Raw genomic sequence first — 25,299 nt, forward strand, 5'->3', positions numbered from 1 at the left:
GTTTCCACTTTTATTTCTTTTAGGAGCTTGAGAAATGAAAGCAGCGCTGTGATTGGTTGCTTCGGGCAACAAGGACATCCTACTGGTAGACCTTTATGCTGAAAATCTTCGGGTTTCTGAATTAATTTATTCCAAATTTCTGTATCTGAGCGTCATTAGACGGGAGATATGAGGGGTCACAGCGGGGGGTCAGTTGGAATAACCCCAGATTTGGGGCTTTTGCATGCGCAGGCATTTATTCCCGCTGTGGAATCCACCATGAGACAGAATGGCAGTAAATAGCCAATTACCTTTTAATCACGGGACACATCGTTTGGGGTAAGCAGCAGTCGGTCAGTACACAAGCAGTGAATGGAGGGAGGTGTCTCCTCTGGCCGCCCGCCTCCCTGCCGGCTGCGCTGTCAGCCATCCAGCGATGCTCGCTCCTGTGTGACGGCACCGCAGCGAGGAGTGTCTGGTATCATCTGTCCGGGGCTCGTTATATGTACAGGGGCCCTCAGACGGTCGGTGGCAGCTGCTCTAAGGACATCTATATATATATAAAGACGAAAGCCCTCACTGACTGACTGCCCCGCCACTAATTCTCCAACTTCCCGATGTCGTAGAAACATGAAATTTGGCGCAAGCATAGATTGTCATAAATAGGAAAAGTTAATGGGTCCCAACTCGATTATTCAATTCTAGCGCAAAAGAATTAGCGTCCAAATTTTATGTACGGAATCTAATTCTCTTACTTCCCGATGTCATAGAAACTTGAAATTTGGCACGAGCATTGATTATGTTATAAATAGGAAAAGTTAATGGGTCCTAACTCGATTATTTAATTGTAGCGCAAAAGAATCAGCGTCCAATTTTTATGTACAGAATCTAATTCTCTCACTTCCTGATGTCATAGAAGCTTGAATTTTTTTTCACGGGCATTGATTATGTCATAAATAGGAAAAGCTAATGGGTCACAACTCGATTATTCAATTCAAGTGCAAAAGAATTAGCGTCCAAATTTTATGTACGTAATCTAATTCTCTCACTTCCTGATGTCATTTTATATACAGTAAACGTCTCATGGTTACCTCCCCGTGGTGTTTCCTGGGTAACGCAGAGAACTATGCAAAATGGTGAACATATGTTTTTCCTCAGTATCTCTAAAGTAACCACGACCTCATAAGATTTTTCGTGTGAACACCAGATTAACACCAGTACCAAATTAACTCGGGCGAAGCCGGGTATATCAACTAGTGTTCACATGTAGTGGAATTGGTGTGGACTTCCCCTGCAGAAACCTATAGCAAGATCCGCCTCACATTATGGGTCAGAATCTCAGCATGGGTGTAGATTTAATGTGAATTTTGGTGCGGATCCAAAGCAGAATTCACCCTTTCAATTGACAGGCTGGAATCTGCTGCAGATCTGCACCAAATATAGCGGGGATCTGCACAGTGTGCCCAGGAGCAGGCAGCGGTCACCTTCCCTCTATGGGGTGGGGCACACGGGAGAGAAGGTCACATGATCAGCAGATGGGATTACCCGCTGCAACAATAGCTCTCACCCCCTTTGGGTCACATTGGGGGAGGGAGAGTTGGGGTTAAAACCTGATGAACTGTAATTGGGAAGTTACTGCATGTTTTTACTTGGCCAAACTACCCCTTAATTACTGGAGTTAAAATGGAGACCGTGAGTCATTCCCTTTAAAATTGGGGAGGGTCCTCTTCACAGTGACTGTACTTGTACTTCCCAGCATGTGCTGCGAGTGCTCCCGCCTGTGCGCCCCTTTATCTGCACCCCTGCTTGTGTGATCTGCCCCGTTCCCATGAACTTGAAGGACACTTGTGGGCGTGTACCTGAGACACCCGCTGCCTATCCCGGCTCTGAAGCCTTACCTCCGCAGGAGCCTCGTGTCCCCGGGATGTAGGATCTGGCTTCCATCAGTATAACTGTGCGCTCCCCTTTATTGTGCTCCATTCTGATGAGAAGAAGAGCGAGAATGATACAGAATATTTAATGACGTTCTAAATACGGCGCGGCTTTGATGAAAGTAACAATAACACAAAGTAACATCTTTCTTGGATACTTTGTTATTTTATCTTGACTTTTCTTCATCTCAGAGTAAAAACTTGTTAAATAGCAAATGATTCCCGGGGGGTCTGTGAGCTGATCAGCGGCGCTGTCATACCGCGTACAGAGCGGCGCTTGTAACCTTTGTGCTAGCAGACCGAGGTTCTTAGTGATCATTACTTCCGTGCTAATGACTAAACATTTGTTATGTACAGCCGCAGACTAATTGTCTTCCCTGCATTTCCCTTCGGAACAAGTTAATAATCACATCTTTATGAAGCATAAAGGGAATGTTCACCTTCTATCATCGTGTTTTTAGGTCCATCCAGCGGAGCTCATTAATTCAGGGATGCATCCTCAGACCAGTCAAATACAGAGCGCCAAATCCCCTGCATAGCGGTCGTGCAGGGAGAATGAGTTGTAGAATTTTACTTATTTTCTGTAGCAGATTTGGAGCTCCGATTCATAAAACAGGTGATTTGACCCCGAGAAAGATATATCAGGTAACTAAAATGTTGGTCACATTGTTAGAAGGTGGAAACTCACCTTAAAGTGCCTTGAATATAACATTAGAGACGACATATTGAAGTAATCTAGACTGATATACAGATTAATTACAGTACATTGTTTATATTCTACTGATCCCAGTCCATGGCCTGTATTATACTCCAGAGCTGCACTCACTATTCTGCTGGTGGAGTCACTGTGTACATACATTACTTATCCTGTACTGCTCCTGAGTTACATCCTGTATTATACTCCAGAGCTGCACTCACTATTCTGCTGGTGGAGTCACTGTGTACATACATTACTTATCATGTACTGCTCCTGAGTTACATCCTGTATTATACTGCAGAGCTGTACTCACTATTCTGCTGATAGAGACACTATGCACATACATTACTTATCCTGTACTGATCCTGAGTTACATCCTGTATTATACACCAGAGCTGCACTCACTATTCTGCTGGTGGAGTCACTGTGTACATACATTACTTATCCTGTACTGATCCTGAGTTACATCCTGTATTATACTCCAGAGCTGCACTCACTATTCTGCTGGTGGAGTCAGTGTGTACATACATTACTTATCCTGTACTGATCCTGAGTTACATCCTGTATTATACTGCAGAGCTGCACTCACTATTCTGCTGGTGGAGTCAGTGTGTACATACATTACTTATCCTGTACTGCTCCTGAGTTACATCCTGTATTATACCCCAGAGCTGCACTCACTATTCTGCTGGTGGAGTCACTGTGTACATACATTACTTATCCTGTACTGAGCCTGAGTTACATCCTGTATTATACTCCAGAGCTGCACTCACTATTCTGCTGGTGGAGTCACTGTGTACATACATTACTTATCCTGTACTGACCCTGAGTTACATCCTGTATTATACTCCAGAGCTGCACTCACTATTCTGCTGGTGGAGTCACTGTGTACATACATTACTTATCCTGTACTGATCCTGAGTTACATCCTGTATTATACTCCAGAGCTGCACTCACTATTCTGCTGGTGGAGTCACTGTGTATATACATTACTTATCCTGTACTGACCCTGAGTTACATCCTGTATTATACCCCAGAGCTGCACTCACTATTCTGCTGGTGGAGTCACTGTGTACATACATTACTTATCCTGTACTGACCCTGAGTTACATCCTGTATTATACTCCAGAGCTGCACTCACTATTCTGCTGGTGGAGTCACTGTGCACATACATTACTTATCCTGTGCTGCTCCTGAGTTACATCCTGTATTATACCCCAGAGCTGCACTCACTATTCTGCTGGTGGAGTCACTGTGTACATACATTACTTATCCTGTACTGATCCTGAGTTACATTCTGTATTATACTCCAGAGCTGCGCTCACTATTCTGCTGGTGGAGTCACTGTGCACATACATTACTTATCCTGTACTGATCCTGAGTTACACCCTGTATTATCCTCCAGAGCTGCACTCACTATTCTGCTGGTGGAGTCACTGTGTACATACATTACTTATCCTGTACTGATCCCGAGTTACATCCTGTATTATACCCCAGAGCTGCACTCACTATTCTGCTGGTGGAGTCACTGTGTACATACATTACTTATCCTGTACTGATCCTGAGTTACATTCTGTATTATACTCCAGAGCTGCGCTCACTATTCTGCTGGTGGAGTCACTGTATACATACATTACTTATCCTGTACTGATCCTGAGTTACATCCTGTAGATCTTTTTATTATAAAAGTGAAAAACATAACAATAAACAGAACATAAATATCGCTCACTTGGCATAAACATAAAACAAAAGCAAATCATCACTTATATTAACTGTACTTTGCCTTACTTCAGGACAAAGGAACAAAAGCAAAAGGTCCATCTGGTCCAAACAATACACACCGCACACTACACCAACCTGCACTCCAAACTACACTCACTCATCCTCACCAATACATATATACTACATACTACATATAACAATATACACACATGTAAGAAAACATCCCTAACTCTCAGGATCCAGCCTGAAATCCCAAAAAAAGAAGAAAGAAAACGACTAATAACCAAAGCAATTATATAATAACAATAATGCAAATAACAAAAGTAGTAACAATAAGAACAACCCAATACCTTTTTTTTTTTTATATATTTTTTTATTTATTTATTTTTTTTAATGCCCACCACCTAAAGAATAAAACCTTACATAATACTAAACTAACCCTATACCCAGACCAAACCACCACACACCCCAAACAACCCCCTACGGTGCAGCCTGGGAGCCACGCCTGCATCCCAAGTCCGTGCTCAATGTCTATGTCCAGGATGAGCCGAGCTGCACCGCATACACACACCCTGCCCGCCGCAGCCTGAGGGCCACGCCCCCGCACCAACAGTCCGTGCCCAGTGTTCATTGTCCGGGACGTGTCAAGCTACGGCTGAGGCATAAATCATCCTAAGGAAAGGATCAATGGCAAACACGTACAGCAAGGGGCTCAGAGGACAACCCTGACGGACGCCAGACCCAACCTCAAATGGGTGGCCGACCCAACTGTTCACTAGCGGGAAAGTCTAAGCCCCCGCGTACAATGTCTTGAGCCAATTGACAAACCCCACTGGCAGGCCATATCTCAGAAGAACAGACCAGAGGTACTCGTGATTAACCCGATCAAACGCTTTGGCCTGATCCAAGGACAGCAGGTACCCCTTCCAGTGACCAGCCCTACCCTGCTCCACTGCCTCCCGGACACCTAGAACAGCACTAAAGGTGCTACGACCTGGAACAGAGCAATGCTGGGCGCCCGAGAGGAGCCGGGTGGCAACCTTGACCAGCCGATTAAACAGCACTTTTGCCAGAACCTTCCTGTCCGTATTGAGAAGCGCTATGGGACGCCAGTTCTCAATACGGCTCGAGTCTTTACCCTTTGACAGAAGGATCAAAGCCGACCTCCTCATTGACTTTGGGAGAGTGTCCGAGGAAAGACACTCATTGAAAACCTCAGTCAAGAGGGGACTCAAGAGGTCCTTAAAGGTCTTATAGTACTCAGATGTTAAGCCATCCGGTCCTGGCGATTTTTTGAGCGCAAGCCCATTAATCGCCAGTTTAACTTCCTCTATGTTGATCTCCCTTGTCAAAATATTAAGGGAGATGTCATCCCCTGGCTCAGGAACAGCTTCAGCCAGGAAAGCCGACATCACGTCTCGATCTAGATCCCTCTTTCTCAAAAGGTGCGAGTAGAAGGATCTGATGACTTCCAGAATCCCTGATCTGGACCTGTTCAGAGATCCCGTACCGTCGATCAGTCCAGTGACAACTTTATGATTCACTGACATCTTGCAGTTTCTGTAAGGGTCAGGTGAGTGGTACTTCCCGAATTCCCTCTCAAAAACCAAAGATGCGTGCCTATTATACTGGCACCCTTTGAGCAAAGACTTCACTCTGGAGATCTCCTCGCGGCTACCTCCAGTCGAGACGAGATGTCCGAGTTTCCTCCTCAGGCCCTGATAAAGACGGTACTTACTCAGGCTCCTGAGGCTAGAGAGCTGGCGGAAGAACCTCGCCGCCCTGATCTTGAGCATCTCCCACCACTCTGACTTACTGCTACAAAGATCCAGTAATGGTACCTGGCTCTGCAGAAAATCCTCAAAGGACTGTCTTATCTCTGCTTCCTCCAGGAGTGATGAATTCAGCCTCCATAAGCCTCTACCCATCCGGGGGGTCTCTGCAACATTCAGGGAAAACAAAATCAGACAGTGGTCAGAGAATTCCACCTCAACAACAGAAACTGGTGAAGAGATGGCTTCCTCCTTCAAATAAAACCTATCTATTCTAGACCTGCACTCGCCTCTATAATAGGTGAAACCCGTGTGGCCTGGGGTGTGCCGGATGTGGACATCCACCAGGCGAGCTTCGCTAGCTATGCTATTAAGCGCGACGCTATCATAAGTCAGCTTGCCTAGGGAGCCTCCCCTGTCACGGGTCCTCGTGACTGCGTTAAAGTCACCCCCAAAGATCACCTGCCGACTGGTAAAAAGGTACGGCTTGATCCTCATAAAGAGATCCTTGCAGTCCCGCTTGGTTTGGGGACCGTAGATGTTGATTAGCCGAAGCTCTTGTCCCTTCATGAGAATACCCAGGATCAAGCACCTCCCTATTTCTAACTCGATAACCCGTCGGCATTCAACCGCTGCGGTAAAAAGTACCACCACTCCGCTATATGGCTCGGCCGCAAGAGACCAGTAAGATGGACCAGACCTCCATTCCCTCCTTGCCTTATGCACAGCTGCCAAATTTGGCAGCCTGGTCTCTTGCAAAAACAAAATGTCAGCTTCAACGCGGCCGAGAAAATCAAAGGCCGCAAATCTAGCCATATCAGACTTAATGCTGGCAACATTAATGGATGCCAGCGTCAACGGAGCGGGTGCCGCCATCATTGGTGATTGAGTTAGATGGCTTTCTTCTTCCCACCCCCTTCTCATCAGGGTCTGAGGATGACCCCTTGCCACGTTTCTTGGACACTGAAAGGTCCATGGCAAGGGGCTCCTCAACCTCGTCCTCCTTGCCACTGGGCTCTGGGCCAGCCCTCCCCCTGGAGGTCACCAAAACCCCACAAGAGGAAGGCTCAGCACCCCCTGTAGGCCCCACGCTTGTCCTAGGCACCTCTTCCTCCGAGGACGAGAGAGCTTGGTACCTGTTGGAGAGCCCAACAAGAGGAGAGTTTGGATTGCCTTCCTGCACCTGGCCCGTTGCAGGGGAAGATTTCCCTTCTCTTTTTTTCATTTTCTTGGAGCCCTGCTTACGCTTTTTCTTTTGCCACTCATCCTTGCCCTCACCCACACTTTCATAGTGGGAAGAATCTGAATAAGTGGCATCCTCTTCCCTTTGGATCCTCCTGACCTCCTCATCCAGCTCCCTGTCCCCTGGAGCCTCAGCCACATGATTTGCGTCCGGAGCAGGGGCCAGCATTGACCCACCTGCCACCTGGGTTTCCACCAGCTCCCTGCCCCTTCCGCGCTTCTCTTGGTGCCTTAGCTTGGCTGCCCCAGCATGTTTGTTCTTCCTTGGCTCCTGGGCTCCATCGCCTCTGCTGGTCCCCTCCCCTGCAGAAGCAACCTCACGGCTCTCCTCCGCTGGAGCCATGACCGCGTTGGCGAAAGAGCGCGGACAGCGACTGAATGGGTGACCGAGGTCACCACACAGGTGACACCTAATCTCTGTACAAGATGCCGCAAGATGACCTACCTCGCCACACAGAGCGCACTTGATGACATTACAGGCTGCACTCAAATGTGTGGGGTCGCCGCACTTGTGACAGAGCTTCGGCTGCCCCTGGTAGAAGGCCAAGATACGATCCCTGCCAAGGAAAGCCGCGGATGGTATGTGGGCCACCGAATTCCCTGAACGCTTAAGTTTCACCATAAACGTCCAGGCTCCGGACCAGATGCCGTGTTCGTCCCGGTTCTTATTGGGCATATCCACCACCTCTCCATACTGACTTATCCAAGTCATGATATCATAACAAGAGAGGGACTCGTTACGAGTCAAAACGGTCACTCTCTTGACTCCAGTCTGGCGGGTTACCACTTGTGCAGCGAAACCGCGCCAGCCGGGCTCGTCCTTCATCAGCTCATAATTCCCCCAGAAGAGCTCCAGGCCCTCCGGGCGAGCAAAGCTGATGTCGAACTCAGACGTGCCGTAAGGATGGATCAGGGCATAGATGTCATTTGCCCTGAAACCCATCTTCAGCAGAAGCTCCACCACCTTACTCCTGGATGGGCACGCGTCATTGCCTCTCCACTGAAGACGAGCCACATTCCTACGGCCAATGTCCTGCCCGGTTGTCGGCAGGGACCAGACGGTCTCCCCCCTTTGTTCTCGGAAGGCACCAAGACCATGTCTCTCCACCCAGAGAGACAAATCCACAACTCTGCCCCCTACATTCATCGAGCTCTCCCCCCTCCTCAAGGCCTCCAGGAGGCGCCGTTGCAAAACGCCGTCCCCAGAGCCCAAAGACAAGGAGGATGCATCCCCCCTCCCTCCAGCGGCGACACTGGCATAACTTCTACCAGCTGTTGTCGCCGCTGGAGGGGTGACTGGATCCCGGCCCATCCCCTGACTATTATCCGAATCCCCACCCTCCTGTACAGCTGATGGCATACCTCCCACGGGGTTGGGGGCATCCGGAGCCTCCACGGGAGCAGGGGCAGCGGTAGTACTAGCAGTTACATCCATCACACCACTCATACCTTCCTTTCCTCTTGCCGGACCAGGACCTGATTCACTTTTGTTTTTAGCATTACACTTGCTGGAGCCTAGAAACGTGCACTTGTTTCTGGGCTCTCAGCAAGGTCTCCACCCAAGAAGCAGACCACACCCTGGAACCAGCAGAGCTCTCTAACACACAACCTTACTCCAGAGCTGCACTCACTATTCTGCTGGTGGAGTCACTGTGTACATACATTACTTATCCTGTACTGCTCCTGAGTTACATCCTGTATTATACTGCAGAGCTGCACTCACTATTCTGCTGGGGGAGTCACTGTGTACATACATTACTTATCCTGTACTGACCCTGAGTTACATCCTGTATTATACTGCAGAGCTGCACTCACTATTCTGCTGGTGGAGTGACAGTGGCGCGGTTCGCCGCAGCGTTCTGGGATGGTGTTGCACCCACATTCGGGTCGGCGAGCGGTGGCGCCGTGCTCTGATCTGCAGGCGCGGCGCGCGGCGCATGCGCCTGCTATGAGGGGCGTGCACGCTCTACCTCTGTGAGTTATAGTGGCTGGCTCGGAGCTCCACTCAGCCAGCTTGGTTAGTCTCCACCCAAGGGGCAGAGACTCCTGAATATAGTCTGGTAGCTGCGGGTAGCAGTTGCCAGTTATTGGTTCCGTTCCCTGTGTGGCTGGCTTCAGTCCCGCTCCTGCTCTGCTTATGTTCCGTGGTTTTCCTGTTGTGTTGATTTATTCTATTGGTCTAGCCTGTTGGTACTGGTAAGTTGTCATCTGCATTGGTACAGCGGTTCCCAGGGGCGTAACTAAAGGCTCAGGGGCCCGGGTGCAAACGTTTAGCTCGCCCCCCGCCCTTCCCTTCATACCCCCACACACACCTTCACCAGTACCCATTCAATTGAAGACAATGGGCGATAATGCAGATTTTTAAAAATGCGATTTGGCTTGAGTGAAAACATCGCAAACGAGACTGAAGCCCTTGAGAGTCATGAGTGCTCACTCACTCACTCACTCCTCACTCACTCACTCACTCTTGCATTGCCTGATTCTATGGCAAGTATGAAGATGACTTTAGAATAATTTCACGCGGGTGAGTGCGATATCTGGCCATGAATCCTGCCCCGATATCGCGCTCAACAATAAGTGAATTCGCAGTGGATAAGAGGCATTTTTGTATCAAAACCATCTCACATCACTTCGAGGAAGTAGGAACAATGGGGAAACCTCACCCTGCACTGCATGCACCTAGCACGTGGTACAATGCTGCGCTAGAGGGGTTGCGATGCCAGGGTGCGCCAATAGGGCTGCAGAGACCTCATATCTCCGGCATACAATTGGATACGTATGGCTGGTATAAGCGTGACCTCCCACTAGCGTCTGCGAATTTGCTGTGTTTTTTTTCTCCAGGGGTCTATGGGACTTTCTAATGTAAAAAACGCATCGCGGGAAAATCGCAATTTACCGTGAGTTTGCACAATACGATTTTAACATTACATGTCCCATAGGCCCCCTCCATGCCCACCTGTATCACATCGTGTATCCAAGCTGAAGGCAATACAAAATGGTACTCGAGCCTCCATACCTGCCTGTATCACATCTTGTATCCAAGCTAGAGAGGGTGCAACAGGGTATTACAGTGCAGCGTCCTGTAGGGTGACCCCGGACACATGGCATACGCTGAGGATCTGGGAGGGCAAGATGCTGGCTTGTCACTCCAGCACTTACCACGCTCCCTCCCGGAGGGATGCACGCAGCCCAGGTCAGGGCAGCGCTGGGCCTCTTTCGGACACCCCTAGGAAAGGGATGCCCAATAGATGGTAGAACAGGGAAAGAGTTTGTCAAGGGTGCCGCCACCATACCGGTACACACCAGAATGAACTCTGGCAGAGAATAACCACACTGTCTTCGGCGCCATCTGTTTTATGTACAGAGTTTGGAAATGTGCCCTAGCCTGACCGCGGGTCTCCAGAGCTGAACTCAGAGCATCATAAGCATGACTGGTGCAGAAGACAGTGTTAGCCCTATGGATATACACACACAGGCACATATATACTGTATACATAGAATACTGTACACATACCGGTCCTCTGGAACGCACTACCAAAGGCTACCCGAGCAATCCAGGACTCGCAGAACTTCAGCTCTAAAAATGCACCTCTTCAGGGAGGCATACCGAATTCCCTAAACAAACCCCTCTGTACTCCGCCTGATAACATGCTCCCTGACCTACTGACTGCAATCCCTGCTAGCCATCATAAACCGCTCCTGCAGTCATACTGTTTCTGCCATCACACGGCTAAATGTCTGACCAATGTCTGTGTGTATATCACCCCTCACTCTCCACCTCCCCATACCGTGCACATCTCCACCCCGCCATACCGCGCACATCTCCACCCCGCCATACCGTGCACATCTCCAGCCCCTTTACCTTCTGTATCCCCCCATTACTTGTAGTATGTAAGCTCGTTGGAGCAGGACCCGCACCCCTATTGTTTCCATCAGCTGATTACTATGTAACCGTGGTTCTGTAATGTTTGTATTTTGTCTTTCTGTATCCCCCCTGTCTATGTAAGCGCTGCGGGATATGTTGGCGCTATGCAAATACAGATTATTATTATTATTATATACACACCTATACAGGCACACATACAGTGTATACACAGAACACTGTACACATCTATATATATATGACGAAAGCCCTGACTGACTCACTGACTCACCACTAATTCTCTTACTTCCCGATGTTGTAGAAACTTGAAATTTGGCACGAGCATTGATTATAATGTCATAACTACTGAATCTATCTGATCTGTGTGTTATGAGCAGCGTGTGAGAGGTGGACATTCTGTGTGTGAACACCAGATAAACCCCAGTACCAAATTAACTCGGGCGAAGCCGGGTATATCAGCTAGTACAGTATATACAATCACATATACAGTGTATACACAGAACACTACACATACAGTATATACAGGCACACATACAGTGTGTACACTGAAACCTGCTGCTGGTCCCGCCCCTAACTCACCCCCTGTTCTCCTCCTGGTAACTGTTTGCCGCTTTCACTAATGAAGCGCTGCTCCCTGCTGAGCACCACAGATTTTTCTTGCTGCCGCCGCTGCCTCGTTGGTCCCGCTTGCCTGAGCCACCAATGCGCGCCGACACTCGCAGACGCCGACTCGCGCATTGACCTGCTGCGCAGGTGAGGGGGACCTGCTGGCCCCCAAAGCTTAGGGGCCGGGTCGCAACCACAACCCCTGCTACCCCTATAAATACATCAATGGCGGTTCCTTCCTGTCCTGCCACTAGGCAGCATAGGGTCAGTGTTGGCGGCCTGGATCTGTCCACCTTTGGGGCTACCTCCAGGAAGGGGCATTGGCGTAGGTGAGGATCAGGGAGTCCCGCGCCGGGCGTACCTGTGCACACTACTAGTATTGTAACATAATGCCCCTGATCTGTCATTGCCCCAAACACATTGGAGATTTTCCTGAAGGGCCTTCACAGTGCAGAGGGATCAGCCCTATTCTCATCTGCACAAGGAAAGACTAGAAGCAATGGGATGAAACTGGAAGGGAGGAGAGACTGATTAGATATTAGATAGTGAGGGGGATCAATGACTGGAACAGGTTGCCATGGGAGGGGGAGTTCTCCTTTAATGGAAGTCTTCAGAGGACGGACAGACATTTGTGAGGGATGATTTAGTGATCCTGCACTGAGCAGGGGGTTGGACCCGATGACCCTGGAGGACCCGATGACCCCGGAGGACCCTTCCAACTCTTCCATTCTGAGATTCTATGACCTAGCACTAGGTATAAATTTGGCACTGAGGTCTGGGAGCTTCAAGTAATGTAGCTGTGAAAGACCTTGTCCAGTACCGGCACCGGGAAGAATACATGAGACTGGCGCCGATGTCCGCGGTAGATGTGACGTCTAGGGGCTCCTACAGCTTCTCCAGCCGGCCAAAGTCCAGCAGTAGATTGTAACTTCAAAAGCAAAAAAAAAAAAGGAAGAAAATGGTATTTACATTTCTTTTAGCGCCAGAAATCCGTCATTTGTGAGTCGCCTCAGAGACGCCTACTCAGATTACTGCTGTATGGCTGGAAATCAGAGCAGCGACAGCCGACACTTTTCAAAGTGTTAGTAGATGGGTGCGGTGAATCAGACCGCTATCAACCGCCACAGACAGATATACAGCTGAAAGCCTCGAGCACATGGCGGGATTACGGATCAGTAATGTGCAACGCAACATCTGTGCCACCTACCATCTACTATATTAGTGGACCACCGGTAAACCAGGGCTTGGGTGGGACTGCTGTCTCTGCACCTCTATGGCCCGGGGGTGGCCATGAAATGTATACCATACTGTATTATACGGTATCTGTGGGGAGGAACATTCTGGCATGTTCTGCTGTATGCTAGAAGCATTACCTCTGGGGGAGAACATGGTGACTCGCGTGGACTCTGTAGAGGAGCCGATGGCAGGGGGTTGCACACAGGGCTGCGGGTTGCCATCTCCCTTTTACCTTATAGCGGTTGTGTACAGGTGGGGCACAGGTTCTTGCCACACCAGTTCAGATGGCCTTCAGTAGATGTTCCAGGGCTAAACCACATATTCAGGCCAAAGAGACACTTCAGTAAATTGGGAACTTGGTTTATTTAACCCTCCTGTTCAGTTTCATCCCATTGCTTCTAGTCTTTCCGTGTGCAGATGAGAATAGGGCTGATCCCTCTGCACTGTGACAGCCCTTCAGATATTTGTAGACCGCTATTAAGTCTCCTCTCAGCCTTCTCTTCTGCTAAACATTCCCGGATCCTTTACCCGTTCCTCATAGGACATGATTTGCAGACCGCTCACCATCTTGGTAACTCTTCTCTGAACTTGCTCCAGTTTGTCTATGTGGGGTGCCCAGAACTGGACCCAGTATTCCAGATGAGGTCTGACTAAGGAAGAGTAGAGGGAATAATGACCTCACATGATCTAGACTCTATGCTTCTCTTAATACATCCCAGAATTGTGTTTGCCTTTTTGGCTGCACATCCAGTGTTTTATGTAGCAGAGGGGTCTTAGGCCAGGTATGCCACCCCTATAGTTCTGTAGTTACACTCCTAGTCATTCTCTGTAAAATCACCAGACTGTAGTTGCAGGCCGGGTGAGTATTACGCCTGCAGGGATGCTGCCCGGCCAGAGGCCAATGAGAGGGTTGCTACGGACCTCTGGCTGGGCAGCATTGCTTGGACTACTATGGGCGGCACTGTTACTTCTAGGGCCACTAAGGGAGTCACTGTAACTGCTGTGGCCACTATGGGGGACACTGGTACTCGTGGGGCAAATATGGGGGTCACTTACTACTGTGGTCACTATGGGTTCAATATTGCTGCTGGGAAGAAGGTAAGAAAGAAAGAAAAAAGGGAAGGAGAGAAGGAAGGTAGGTTGGTTCGTTCAGTGGTTAGCGTTTCTGGCTCGTAGGTTCAAATCTCACCAAGGGTGATGTCTGTATGGAGTTGATCCTGCCATTGATAAGATTTAAATATGGGACTGTAGCACTGCAAGGCAGCATACTAACCACTGAGCCACGTTCATTGAAGAGAGGCCACCACCACGACTAGGCAGCGCCAAGATTTCACTGCCTAAACATCCAGTGAAAGAAGATTCTGTGGACGGAAACAACTCATGACTGAAAGGGGTCGGAGGAGGATGTCAGGAATCTTTCTGACCACAGTCAGCACAGCTTGTCATTCCGTACCACTGATAGTCTATGACAGCAAATAACCAGTTCCAGCGCCATTGTGTATAAGATGAAACTTGTATCTCTGAGCAGTGGGAAAACATCTCCTGGTCAGATGGGTCCAGATTTCTGTTGCTGATGGGAGGTCAGAATTTGGCACAAGCAGCATGAATCGCTGACCCCTTCCTGTCAGCTGGTCAGACCATGTCAGCACTGCCATCTAATCTGCAGCAACTACAAGAAGCTTCCTGTCCGCAGGGGCCGATATTCCTGCAGAACCATTTCATCACCGAGTGGGATCTACAACACGACAACCTGCCGCAGGTCTGAAGACCAAAGTAGTCCAAAGCTACTAGATGGGCGTAATAAAGGGGCCGTTCAGGGTGCATTCATAATAATACATCTAAAAAAGGCCAATAACTCAGCAGGAGGAAAGTGAGCCGGACTTGGGAAGAAGCCTGTGCTAAAAGCACTTGTGTCAACCATTCAGGCTGCTGGTAGAGTTGCTGACAGGTCTTCTCTATGGAGGTGGCGCCGAGGGCTGCCTCATGGTGCCCTGCTCTTCAGAGCCAGCATTGTCATTTATTTCAGATGTTGGGTAGTGAGTGTTAGCGGCCGCGGCGTGCGGTGAGGGATGCCACTTATTACTGGCGCAGGTTCTGAGGATGACAGATCTCACTCCATTTAAAGCCTTTTTCTCCGCTCAGCGTGTGGCGGCTTTCTTCCTAGCAGAGCAGCGGCTCGTAAATCCTTTCCCAAATAGGTTCTTCCAAGGTACCTCCGCGGTGTTTTGGTATTTTATTTGATACATGTGCAAAAGTTACTATTGTGACAAAAACAAAATAGAATATATTTCTTGGATCCTCTGTGTGCCGCCGCTATTCGCGGCGTATCTCCACTTATTCTGAGGGTTTTGTATCTGCAGTCCGCATGTCCGAACCGCTGTGTACTACAGTGAATGGCAAACAGAAGTACCTACCGTTCTGTTACCATTCGTGGCCGATGGCTTACCTCCCCTCTAGCTGTTGGTCACAGCTGGTGCTCTTCTCTTCTACAGACACCCAGCTCAGGTGCCTGCTCTCTGTTGGCGGCCCAGAAAGTGCGCAGATGGGCGAACATGCCCATGCTCATAGAGCACCAGCGCGCCTTGGTAAATCTTCCTCTTCCAATCATGAGCTATCCTTCCTTAGGTGGATGCTGCCTGAGGTTTTGGTCCTTTGGTCCTGCTCAAGGTGCTTTCTTATGTGTTCCTACTCTCTGGTTCCTATCTCCCCTGCATTCTCCACTTGTGACCCTCAGCTTGTTGTGTTGACCATTGCCATGTCTCTTTTTGTCCCGTTGTGCATGCCATGTTGAACCCATTGTGTGTGTTGTGCCTCCGGTGCGTTGTACCTCCAGCTTCTTCCTCATGATCTGACTACGTCTCACGTGCTCCTTAGTTGGGACCACTTCTATTGTGATGGCTTAGAAACGACACAGTGAAGCGCAAATCTCAACCAGTGGGGTTGAAGGATATAGACGGGGATATTCAGATGTTGCCTCTGAACGTGGCCAGTCTACGCCCCCTCACCCTGACACCTCCATAAAGAACAAAAAATATTTTTGAATTTCTTTTTATAAAACTGACGAAAGTTTGAAAGTGCCAAAAAAATATTATTGACTTGCAAATGGACTCAGTTATGATTGATTGTGTTCCTTCTCCATCTTCATATTAGTTGTATATCTCCTTTTGCATATACTGAGTAGAGCCCCCCCCTAACTCAGTGATACCCTAAGTGACTGCTCACTCTTGCCCCGCCCCTGCTTACCTCCAGCAGATACGCTTTGAAGTGTCTAGAGCCAATGAGATCATAGGATCAATGACAGCCGCAGGTTAGTAGTGTGCTGATCTTGTGGGAGACGTTACTGGGAGATCTGACATCCCACCGCTACCTGGAGATGTTGGGAGTAGTAGTTACCCGACAGGTGAAGAGCCGCAGGTGGCAGACTATAGCATGTTCATCACCACAGACCTATCTTTTTATCTAAAACTAGGACTGGAGGCCATCGGTGGACTATCTAATTGTCACATCAGGTCAAAAAAATAACCCTTCTTATGGCCGTCATATCTTTGTGACTTCCTGCTTGCTTTCTATTCTTCTAAATACAGCTCTGAATCACAAAGATCCTTTATGCTATTTGGGGGGTTTTGGTGTAAAGTAGAGATTCGTCTCCACCTATTCTCAAAAACGCCTAAAAACCTTACCAACCCCATTATATGCCAAGAGGATCTGTTGGGAATTGTGGGGATCCTTTTCTAAAGAGATCCATCATACTGGTCATAACTCTGTTAAAAGAGCATTCCCATCTTGGCCAACATAGCCATGATTAGAAAACCTGTCAGTATGAGGTGGCCAGGATGACCTAAATCCGAGCGTGGCTGCCCAATGCTGATTTTATAGTTTCCATAGACTTTTATGGGAGTTATGGAAACACCATATGACAACTTAGATATATCCTTAAATCCCAACACCCATGGGGCAAACAGCTGCTCTGGGGGTTGTGGAAGGCAGAACTAAAGATAGTTGCGGTTCTCAGAAGTAAAATGAAGCCCTTCACTGCCCTAGACCACTAAAGATGGTAAAATAACCCCCATCGTTGTCCTAGACCTCCAGGGGAAAAAATGAACCCCTTCACTGTCCTAGACCACTAAAAATAGGAAAATAACCCCCTTCATTGTCCTAGACCTCCAGGGAAAGAAAAATGAAGCCATTCACTGTCCTAGATCACACAGAAAACTAAGATGAGCTCTTTCTATTATCCTAGACTACCAGGTAGTTTGAAATCATGAGGAATGCTGGCTAAAACCGCAGGTGGGACCCTAAATTGCTTGTTGCCCAGTGATCCATTTTCTATATATCTGATCTTGTAGCCACGGTACTAAACTGCTGTAACCAAGTACAGATGTAGCAAATGCTAACTTGGCCTTTGACACTTTATCATACCTTTTTACTACAGTGTTCTACAATGCTGTACATTGAGTTATCATGTTGTGCCGCTCGTGTTAATGATTGTTACATGTATAAACATGGGTTAGACATGATTTCTATTGTGCTCTTCTCTTCCAGAAGTCAACTGTATCACTGCTGATGATCGTCCTGCAGATGTGACTGAATGTCTTGGGTGGGCCGGGCCGCCCCCTCCCTCCGCACAGGACTGTAAGGTCCCCTGCAAAGAGGATTGTACATTTACCCCATGGACTAAATTCACCTCTTGTACCTCAGACTGCAATTCAACTAGAATAAGGAGAAGATCCCTCACTGGTAAGTTACTTATATCTAAAACCTTCCATAGTGACTAATTATAAGCTGCCAAAAAATATATAACTGCATTTATTGATCATCCCAAGATGTAATGACAGCTCGTTATTCAGAGCTTACACTGCATGTTTATCCAACTAATAGACCTAAAATGTAAAGTAACTGTATACATACATTATTTATACAGCTCCTGTGTTAAATCCTTGCTATACTCCAGAGCTGCACTCACTATTCTGCTGGTGGAGTCACTGTGTACATTACTTATCCTGTACTGATCCTGAGTTACATCCTGTATTATACTCCAGAGCTGCACTCACTATTCTGCTGGTGGAGTCACTGTGTACATACATTACTTATCCTGTACTGCTCCTAAGTTACATTCTGTATTATACTCCAGAGCTGCGCTCACTATTCTGCTGGTGGGGTCACTGTGTACATACATTACTTATCCTGTACTGACCCTAAGTTACATCCTGCATTATACCCCAGAGCTGCACTCACTATTCTGCTGGTGGAGTCACTGTGTACATACATTACTTATCCTGTACTGATCCTGAGTTACATCCTGTATTATACTCCAGAGCTGCACTCACTATTCTGCTGCTGGTGGAGTCACTGTGTACATACATTACTTATCCTGTACTGATCCTGAGTTACACCCTGTATTATACCCCAGAGCTGCACTCACTATTCTGCTGGTGGAGTCACTGTGTACATACGTTACTTATCCTGTACTGATCCTGAGTTACATCCTGTATTATACTCCAGAGCTGCACTCACTATTCTGCTGGTGGAGTCACTGTGTACATACATTACTTATCCTGTACTGATCCTGAGTTACATCCTTTATTATACTCCAGAGCTGCGCTCACTATTCTGCTGGTGGGGTCACTGTGTACATACATTACTCCAGAGCTGCACTCACTGAGTATGTTAATAGACTTCCGTGTTACCCACCTTCTCATTACCACATATGGCAGGTTCTGCTCAGTGTAGCGCCCTCCTCCTGAGCTGCAGCTGTTGTGTCTCTCTGTGAAATTCATTCAGGCTGCCTTCACACCGGCAATAAAATTGCGAACAATTTGTGCATTGTGAGGCGCACGAATCTCGCACGAATATGAAACCGATGTGATGCGATGCAGGGAACACATTGTAGCAGGTTGTATCCTTCTGTGAGATCGCCCATTGTTTTCAGCAGCAGTTACGGCCCCACTGAAAGCAATGGGAGAGCTCTGCGCTCCGCTGCTGCGGCGGGGGTTCCCTTCAGCGAGGTTGTCTGCACATGGAAATGTCTCACATCGTCGGGGAATTCACATGTTGGGGGGTGCGCTATCAGGCCGTGCATCGCCGGCGCCCGTGTGAGGCAGCCATAAGCTCAGTAGAACAGCTGAGGATCGCTCTTCACTACTGACTGTCCGCGGTGCTGACCGCCTCTAATTAGTGCGGCTTCCTGTTGCTCTGGATGTTGGTATGAGTGCTTGTACGGCTGTTCTCCATTCGCCCGCTCATCTATGGTGATAATCCCATGCTCTTGTGTGCACTTTTGCGCATGTTTCCTCTCTCAAGCACCGTACTTGACATATTATCTTGCCGCGGGGTTGCTCTGTGACCCGGCGGGGTGGATGTGCGGCGATGGCTTGATTCTAGCGGGAGATTTAAGGAGGAATGTTTGGTCACTTCTGGCAACTCCTATTGAACAGCAAGCATCATCCCAGGATACATCCATCAGGAGACGCGTCATGTGACCTCTGAAGGGGCGCTGTAATACCGTATACATCACACTTGGATACGCCACCAGAATGTGTCACTTCCAGACATGTTACTGTAACACATGTCATCTGTAACACCGGGCTGGGGTGCTGCTGTAGCTTGTCTGGTGCGTGAACCCCGATCATGGTAGTCGCACGGCTGCTGCGTATCTACGGATCTCTGATGTTCTCCCATTACAACATGGACCTAGAATATTCTTGGTATCATCTAATATTGAAGAGTTAATAGCTGGGAACCTCCTCCTCCTCCTCCTCCTCTGGTCCCTCGCCCCTCCCTCCTCCTCCTCCTCCTCTGGTCCCTCGCCCCTCCCTCCTCCTCCTCTGGTCCCTCGCCCCTCCCTCCTCCTTCTCCATTACAATATGGAGCACATGATGTCCTAACGAGATGTAGAATCTGGAAATGTTAAAAATTGCATCTCCTGCTAATATGGCGCCGCCCTCGTAGTAATATGCATATGTGTATATGCATGGTCATTCAGCCCCTTACATGAGTAACTATGGGTATCTCTCCTCATGGCTTACATCCTTTGTCATGTGGCAGGGCTGGTTTCACGGCCAGATATTGGTATGTAGAGCGCCCGATTTCCAGTATGTGGTGCAGCTTTGTGCCGACTCCCGTTTTCGTACGCCGAGCGTACAGATCTTGATTCCGTGACGCGGCAGCAGCTCCATAAAGCTGTTCCAGTTGATCTTACACGTTTTTCAACTTGAGTTCATCACGAAGAGCGCTGAATCTATAGCTCTGACTTCATTAAAAGATCCAGCAGACGAGCAAATCCAAGATCATTAGAACAAACAGCATAAAACATCAATAAAAACAGAAAAGGTCTGATGCGTCTGCGTTCACCTTCGTGGGCGCCGGAACTTCAAAAAGAATTGTGCGCAGCCAATCTCAGCTTCACGGTAAATTTCATTTATTTCCTTTGGTTTGAAATGCAGCGGCCGCCCGAACCCCCGAAAAATGGTGAAGAACGTGTGAAATGTTTATTGAAGACAAAGGCAGAGTAATTGTTGTACACGGGGCCGGTAATTGGGGGACATAAATAGCCCATATAACCTTCCTATTAGGAGCGCGGCGCAGCGGCGTTCAGTGCGGCGCTTTGATGTACGGCCGCTCGCTCCACTCTTCCTCGCATGATTAACAGTTCTGGCGCCTCGTTCATTCCGATGAGTAATTCCACTCTGTATCATCCGCTGGTATTACTTCTAATACAATGTAGCCCTCTGCAGATCCGTGGACTGAAAATCATCCTTGTAGGGCGGGCTGGAGACACGGAAATTGTCGCTTATTCTCCAAACTACAAACCTTCTGTCAGGCAGAGCTGAGATGATTCTAGACATGATCAAGGCTGTATACACCTTACTGCAGCGGTTCACAAACTTTTTCAGCAATGGAGTCCTTTTTGGAGCAAAAGTTTCTTGTGGAGCCCTAAAGCGCAGAGGGGTGTGGTCAGGGGAGGGGTTAGGGGTGTGGCTTATCAACACATATGATTTTTACCTCGGTTGTTATAAAAAGGACACGGCCGTTTAAAAAAAAAAAAAACGCTGGATGCGCTATTGATATACGTTATAATTAACATGCTGCAGAATTATATCCCGCATCACATGTCGGCGTCACACGGGTTCTGTGCAGATCGTTTCCACAGTGTGTGGATGGGATTTTCGAAATCTCATTTACTTTGCTGCTACAGCTGCTGTAAACTCCAATGCAAATCTGCCTCATGTAGTAATAGTGACCCCCTATATTGGTGGCTCCAATAGTAATACTAACCCCACAGTAGCCCCAGTAGTAATAGTGACCCCCACAGTAGCCCCAGTAGTAAGTGACCCCCACAGTAGCCACAGTAGTAATAGTGACCCCCCCCCCCATAGTGGCCCCAGTAGTAATAGTGACCCCCCCCCCCTCCATAGTGGCCCCAGTAGTAATAGTGACTCCCCACAGTAGCCCCGGTAGTAATAGTGACCCCACCATAGTGGCCCCAGGAGTAAAATTGATCCCCCACAGTGGCCCCATGAGTAATAGTGACCCCCCACAGTGGCCCCAGTAGTAAGTGACCCCCACAGCATCCCCAGTAGTAATAGTGACCCACAGTAGCCCCAGGAGTAATATTGACCCCCACAGTAGCCCCAGGAGTAATGGTGACCCCCCACAGTCGCCCCAGGAGTAATATTGACCCCCACAGTAGCCCCAGGAGTAATAATGACCCCCCACAGTAGCCCCAGGAGTAATATTGACCCCCACAGTAGTCCCAGGAGTAATAGTGACCCCCCACAGTAGCCCCAGGAGTAATAGTGACCCCCACAGTAGCCCCATGAGTAATAGTGACCCCCCACAGTGGCCCCAGTATTAAGTGACCCCCACAGCATCCCCAGTAGTAATAGTGACCCCCCACAGTAGCCCCAGGCATAATATTGACCCCCACAGTAGCCCCACGAGTAAAAGTGACCCCCCACAGTCGCCCCAGGAGTAATATTGACCCCCACAGTAGCCCCAGGAGTAATAGTGACCCCCCCCCACAGTAGCCCCACGAGTAATAGTGACCCCCCACAGTCGCCCCAGGAGTAATATTGACCCCCACAGTAGCCCCAGGAGTAATAGTGACCCCTCACAGTAGCCCCAGGAGTAATAGTGACCCCCACAGTAGTCTCAGTATTTATGCAATATTTATATGTTTTATCTTTATATTTCATGGCAATTAATCTCCTTTAATATATTTACATTGTATAGATACATATTACAATATATTTATAGAAAGTTAAATATTTCGTTTATTTAATATGTTTCAGCATAATAATTGAAGTACAACAAATAATGTAAGATAAATATCACTTGATTATCATATGCTTTAAGAATTTTCTAATATGTCCTGACCATTTTGCTTAATAGAGATATTCTAGAGTTTAGTTTGTTAGGGGTTAAAGTTTAGCTGCGGTTTGTGATTGTATTTGCACTTCCTATTAGGAGGGTACATGTATATTTCATGTAGGTGATCAAGGCTCTATGTAACGAGCTGAACCGCGTCCTCCAGCTTTATTATGTGGGATATGTAATGGCAAAGGAAAGCATATCTTTTGTAGAAAACTACCGGCTTTGTTTTGCTTTCCTGGAGATAATATATGCTACCTCCCTCCCCCCTCCCCCCAGTGGCCTCAGTAGTAAATGGCCCCAGTAGTAAGTGACCCCCCACAGTGGCCTCAGTAGTAAGTGTCCCCCCCAGTGGCCCCAGTAGTAATAGTGGCCCCCACAGTGGCCCCAGTAGTAATAGTGTCCCCCCCCCCGTGGCCCCAGTAGTAATAGTGGCCCCCACAGTGGCCCCAGTAGTAAGTGGCCCCCACAGTGGCCCCAGTAGTAAGTGGCCCCCACAGTGGCCCCAGTAGTAAGTGACCCCCACAGTGACCCCAGTAGTAATAGTGACCCCCACAGTAGCCCCAGTAATAAAATAACCCCCTTACTAATAACCCCACAATAGCCCCACTAATATTAACCCCCTCAGTAGAATTTCCCCAGTAGTAATATCAACCCCCTCAGTAATATTAATCACACAGTAGCCCCAGTAATAATATTAATCCCCTTACTAATATTAACCCGACAATAGCCCCAATAATATTAACCCCCCAATAATATTAACCCCACAGTAGCCCCACTAATATTAACACCCCCAGTAACATTAACCCTACATTAGACCCAGAAGTGATATTAGCCCCACAGTAGCCTCAGTAATAACATCAACCCCCTCGGTAATATTAACCCCATAGTAGCCACAGTAATAATAGCCCCCCAACCCATATACTTACCTCCTCCTTGTATCAGCACCGCTCTTCCTCTGCTCAGCACTGATCCCGTGTGCATACTGACGTCAGTGTGTGATCCCAGAATGCTTCCTCCCCTGTCCTCTCCTGGGCAACCATGGAGGAGAGGTCAGGGGAGGAGAATCCCAGGTGCTCACTGACGTCAGAGTATGCACCAGAATCAACGTCACTGCATGATTACCGTCCGGGGAGCCATGGCATCCCAGCCGGTAATCGCTACCGTGGTGAGCAGCCGTCGGCACGTGTGCCATGGGTTCACTACCATGGCTCGGTCGGAGCCCCAACGGCTCCACGGTGCACAGTTTGGGAACTGCTGCCATAGAGGGAACCCATGTGGATGCCATCAGTCCTTGCAGAGAGCAAGACACTAATACAGTAGAACTACACTGAATTGCCCCTTTATTAGAGCCCCCGTCCCTCTCACGATTGGCACTTCCTGTATGGTAATTCCCCCCGTGACCCCGGAGTTCGGCATAAAATCACATGACCAGTTTTTCGTGGATCAGTTTCAGTGTGAATCCACATTGGATGGGAGAATCCAGCGATCGGAGCGACTTCCAACGAGGCCGGTCATCGGTGCTAGACTAGCCGAGGTCTCATTGCCAACCGCAGGGGGTTTCTCATGTAGCGGTGTGGAAAGTATACAGAGAATGGCGCAATCGAGGAAAACATCCAACGAAGTGGGTTCCTGTGGACGGGTCCTGCTCTCAGCCCCGCTATCAATCAGCTGATTATGCCAGGAGATGCCACGACGAGCTACACATTTCTTCTGCATGTAGTGTAGCATGTAGTGTTACAGGTCAACCATTCACATGATTGGCCATCCTCTAATACCGGCATGGCACAGCAGGGCCCCTCTATGATATGCATATGCTCTAACAGGCCATCTGTACAACTTTTGTGCTGTAGGTGCAACACCTTTAAAGTGTTGGTCCAGTTAGCGGAAAACCACCCTTCTATAGGTATGTATGGGGTAAAATAATAAAGTGAGGTATGCTAACCTCTCCACCGCCGCCGGGGTCTAGCTCTGCAGCCCTGCCATGGTCGTGGTGTTTGTTGTGACCGCTGCAGCCAATTGGAGGCTGCAACATGACCACGCATTCTCCTGGTATTGGTGCTCCCATTCTGAGCACCATGATGTCAGGAGTTTGGGAACGTGATTCTGCATCCTCTGATTGGCTGAAGTGGTCACCTGACTTCCTGTGACATCATCTATCACAAAAACCACCAGGACCGCAGGGAGCCGCAGAGGGGTAAGTTCAGTTCAGTTTATTATTTTACCCCAGACTGCCCTATTGAAGGGTGGTTCTCCAGTAACCGGTAAGTCCTACTGACCGTGGCCTTGAGAGCCTTCTGTAATACAACACAATATATCACTTGTATGCAGACCACCTTCATTTTTGGCGCAGTATAATATACCGACTCTGTTGGACGCCTAAAAAGATGAATATTTGTGTATTCAGAGGCGCTCCGTCACACTTGGAGATTACTTAATATTTCTGTCTTGGTTACAGGGAGAAGCAAGAAACGGGACAGATGTCAGAATGCAGAGGCTCATCCGTTAGTGCAGACGGAGGCCTGCGCCTGTGAAGTCTATAAATCTCAGCCGCATGGAAATTGGTCACACTGCATAATACAAGATGCAAGAAATGAGATGCAGCCGGGAGGGAGAACTCGGGGAATCATGAATGGCTGCGGCGAAGGCGTCCGGCTCCGAGCCATCGCTTGTTATGATTTAACTGGCAGGATCGTCGAGCCCACTCTCTGTAGTCACTCCGGTAAGAAAAAATGCGCAATTATGTCTAGAGCTGCCATTTATCATTGGAGGAGCCTAATTGTAAAGGAGGTGGAGAGGGTCGACCCAAGGAGCTCAACGTCTAAACAAGTGGGGATATAAAACATCTGCACTATAAGATAC

At 48.4% G+C, this 25,299-nt stretch overlaps 1 protein-coding gene across 1 annotated transcript in view; it reads left to right on the plus strand.

Moving 5' to 3' along the window:
- The window catches only part of THSD7B (thrombospondin type 1 domain containing 7B), a 543,321-nt gene that overhangs the window by 284,832 nt on the left and 233,190 nt on the right, over positions 1-25,299 (plus strand). The window contains exons 12-13 of the mRNA XM_066575161.1: positions 17,611-17,805; positions 24,896-25,159. Of these exons, the coding sequence (XP_066431258.1) occupies positions 17,611-17,805; positions 24,896-25,159 (459 nt within the window). The remainder of the gene's footprint in view (positions 1-17,610; positions 17,806-24,895; positions 25,160-25,299) is intronic.

This window comes from Eleutherodactylus coqui, chromosome 8, assembly GCF_035609145.1.
Source record: "Eleutherodactylus coqui strain aEleCoq1 chromosome 8, aEleCoq1.hap1, whole genome shotgun sequence".
Taxonomy (NCBI): Eukaryota; Metazoa; Chordata; class Amphibia; order Anura; family Eleutherodactylidae; genus Eleutherodactylus; species Eleutherodactylus coqui.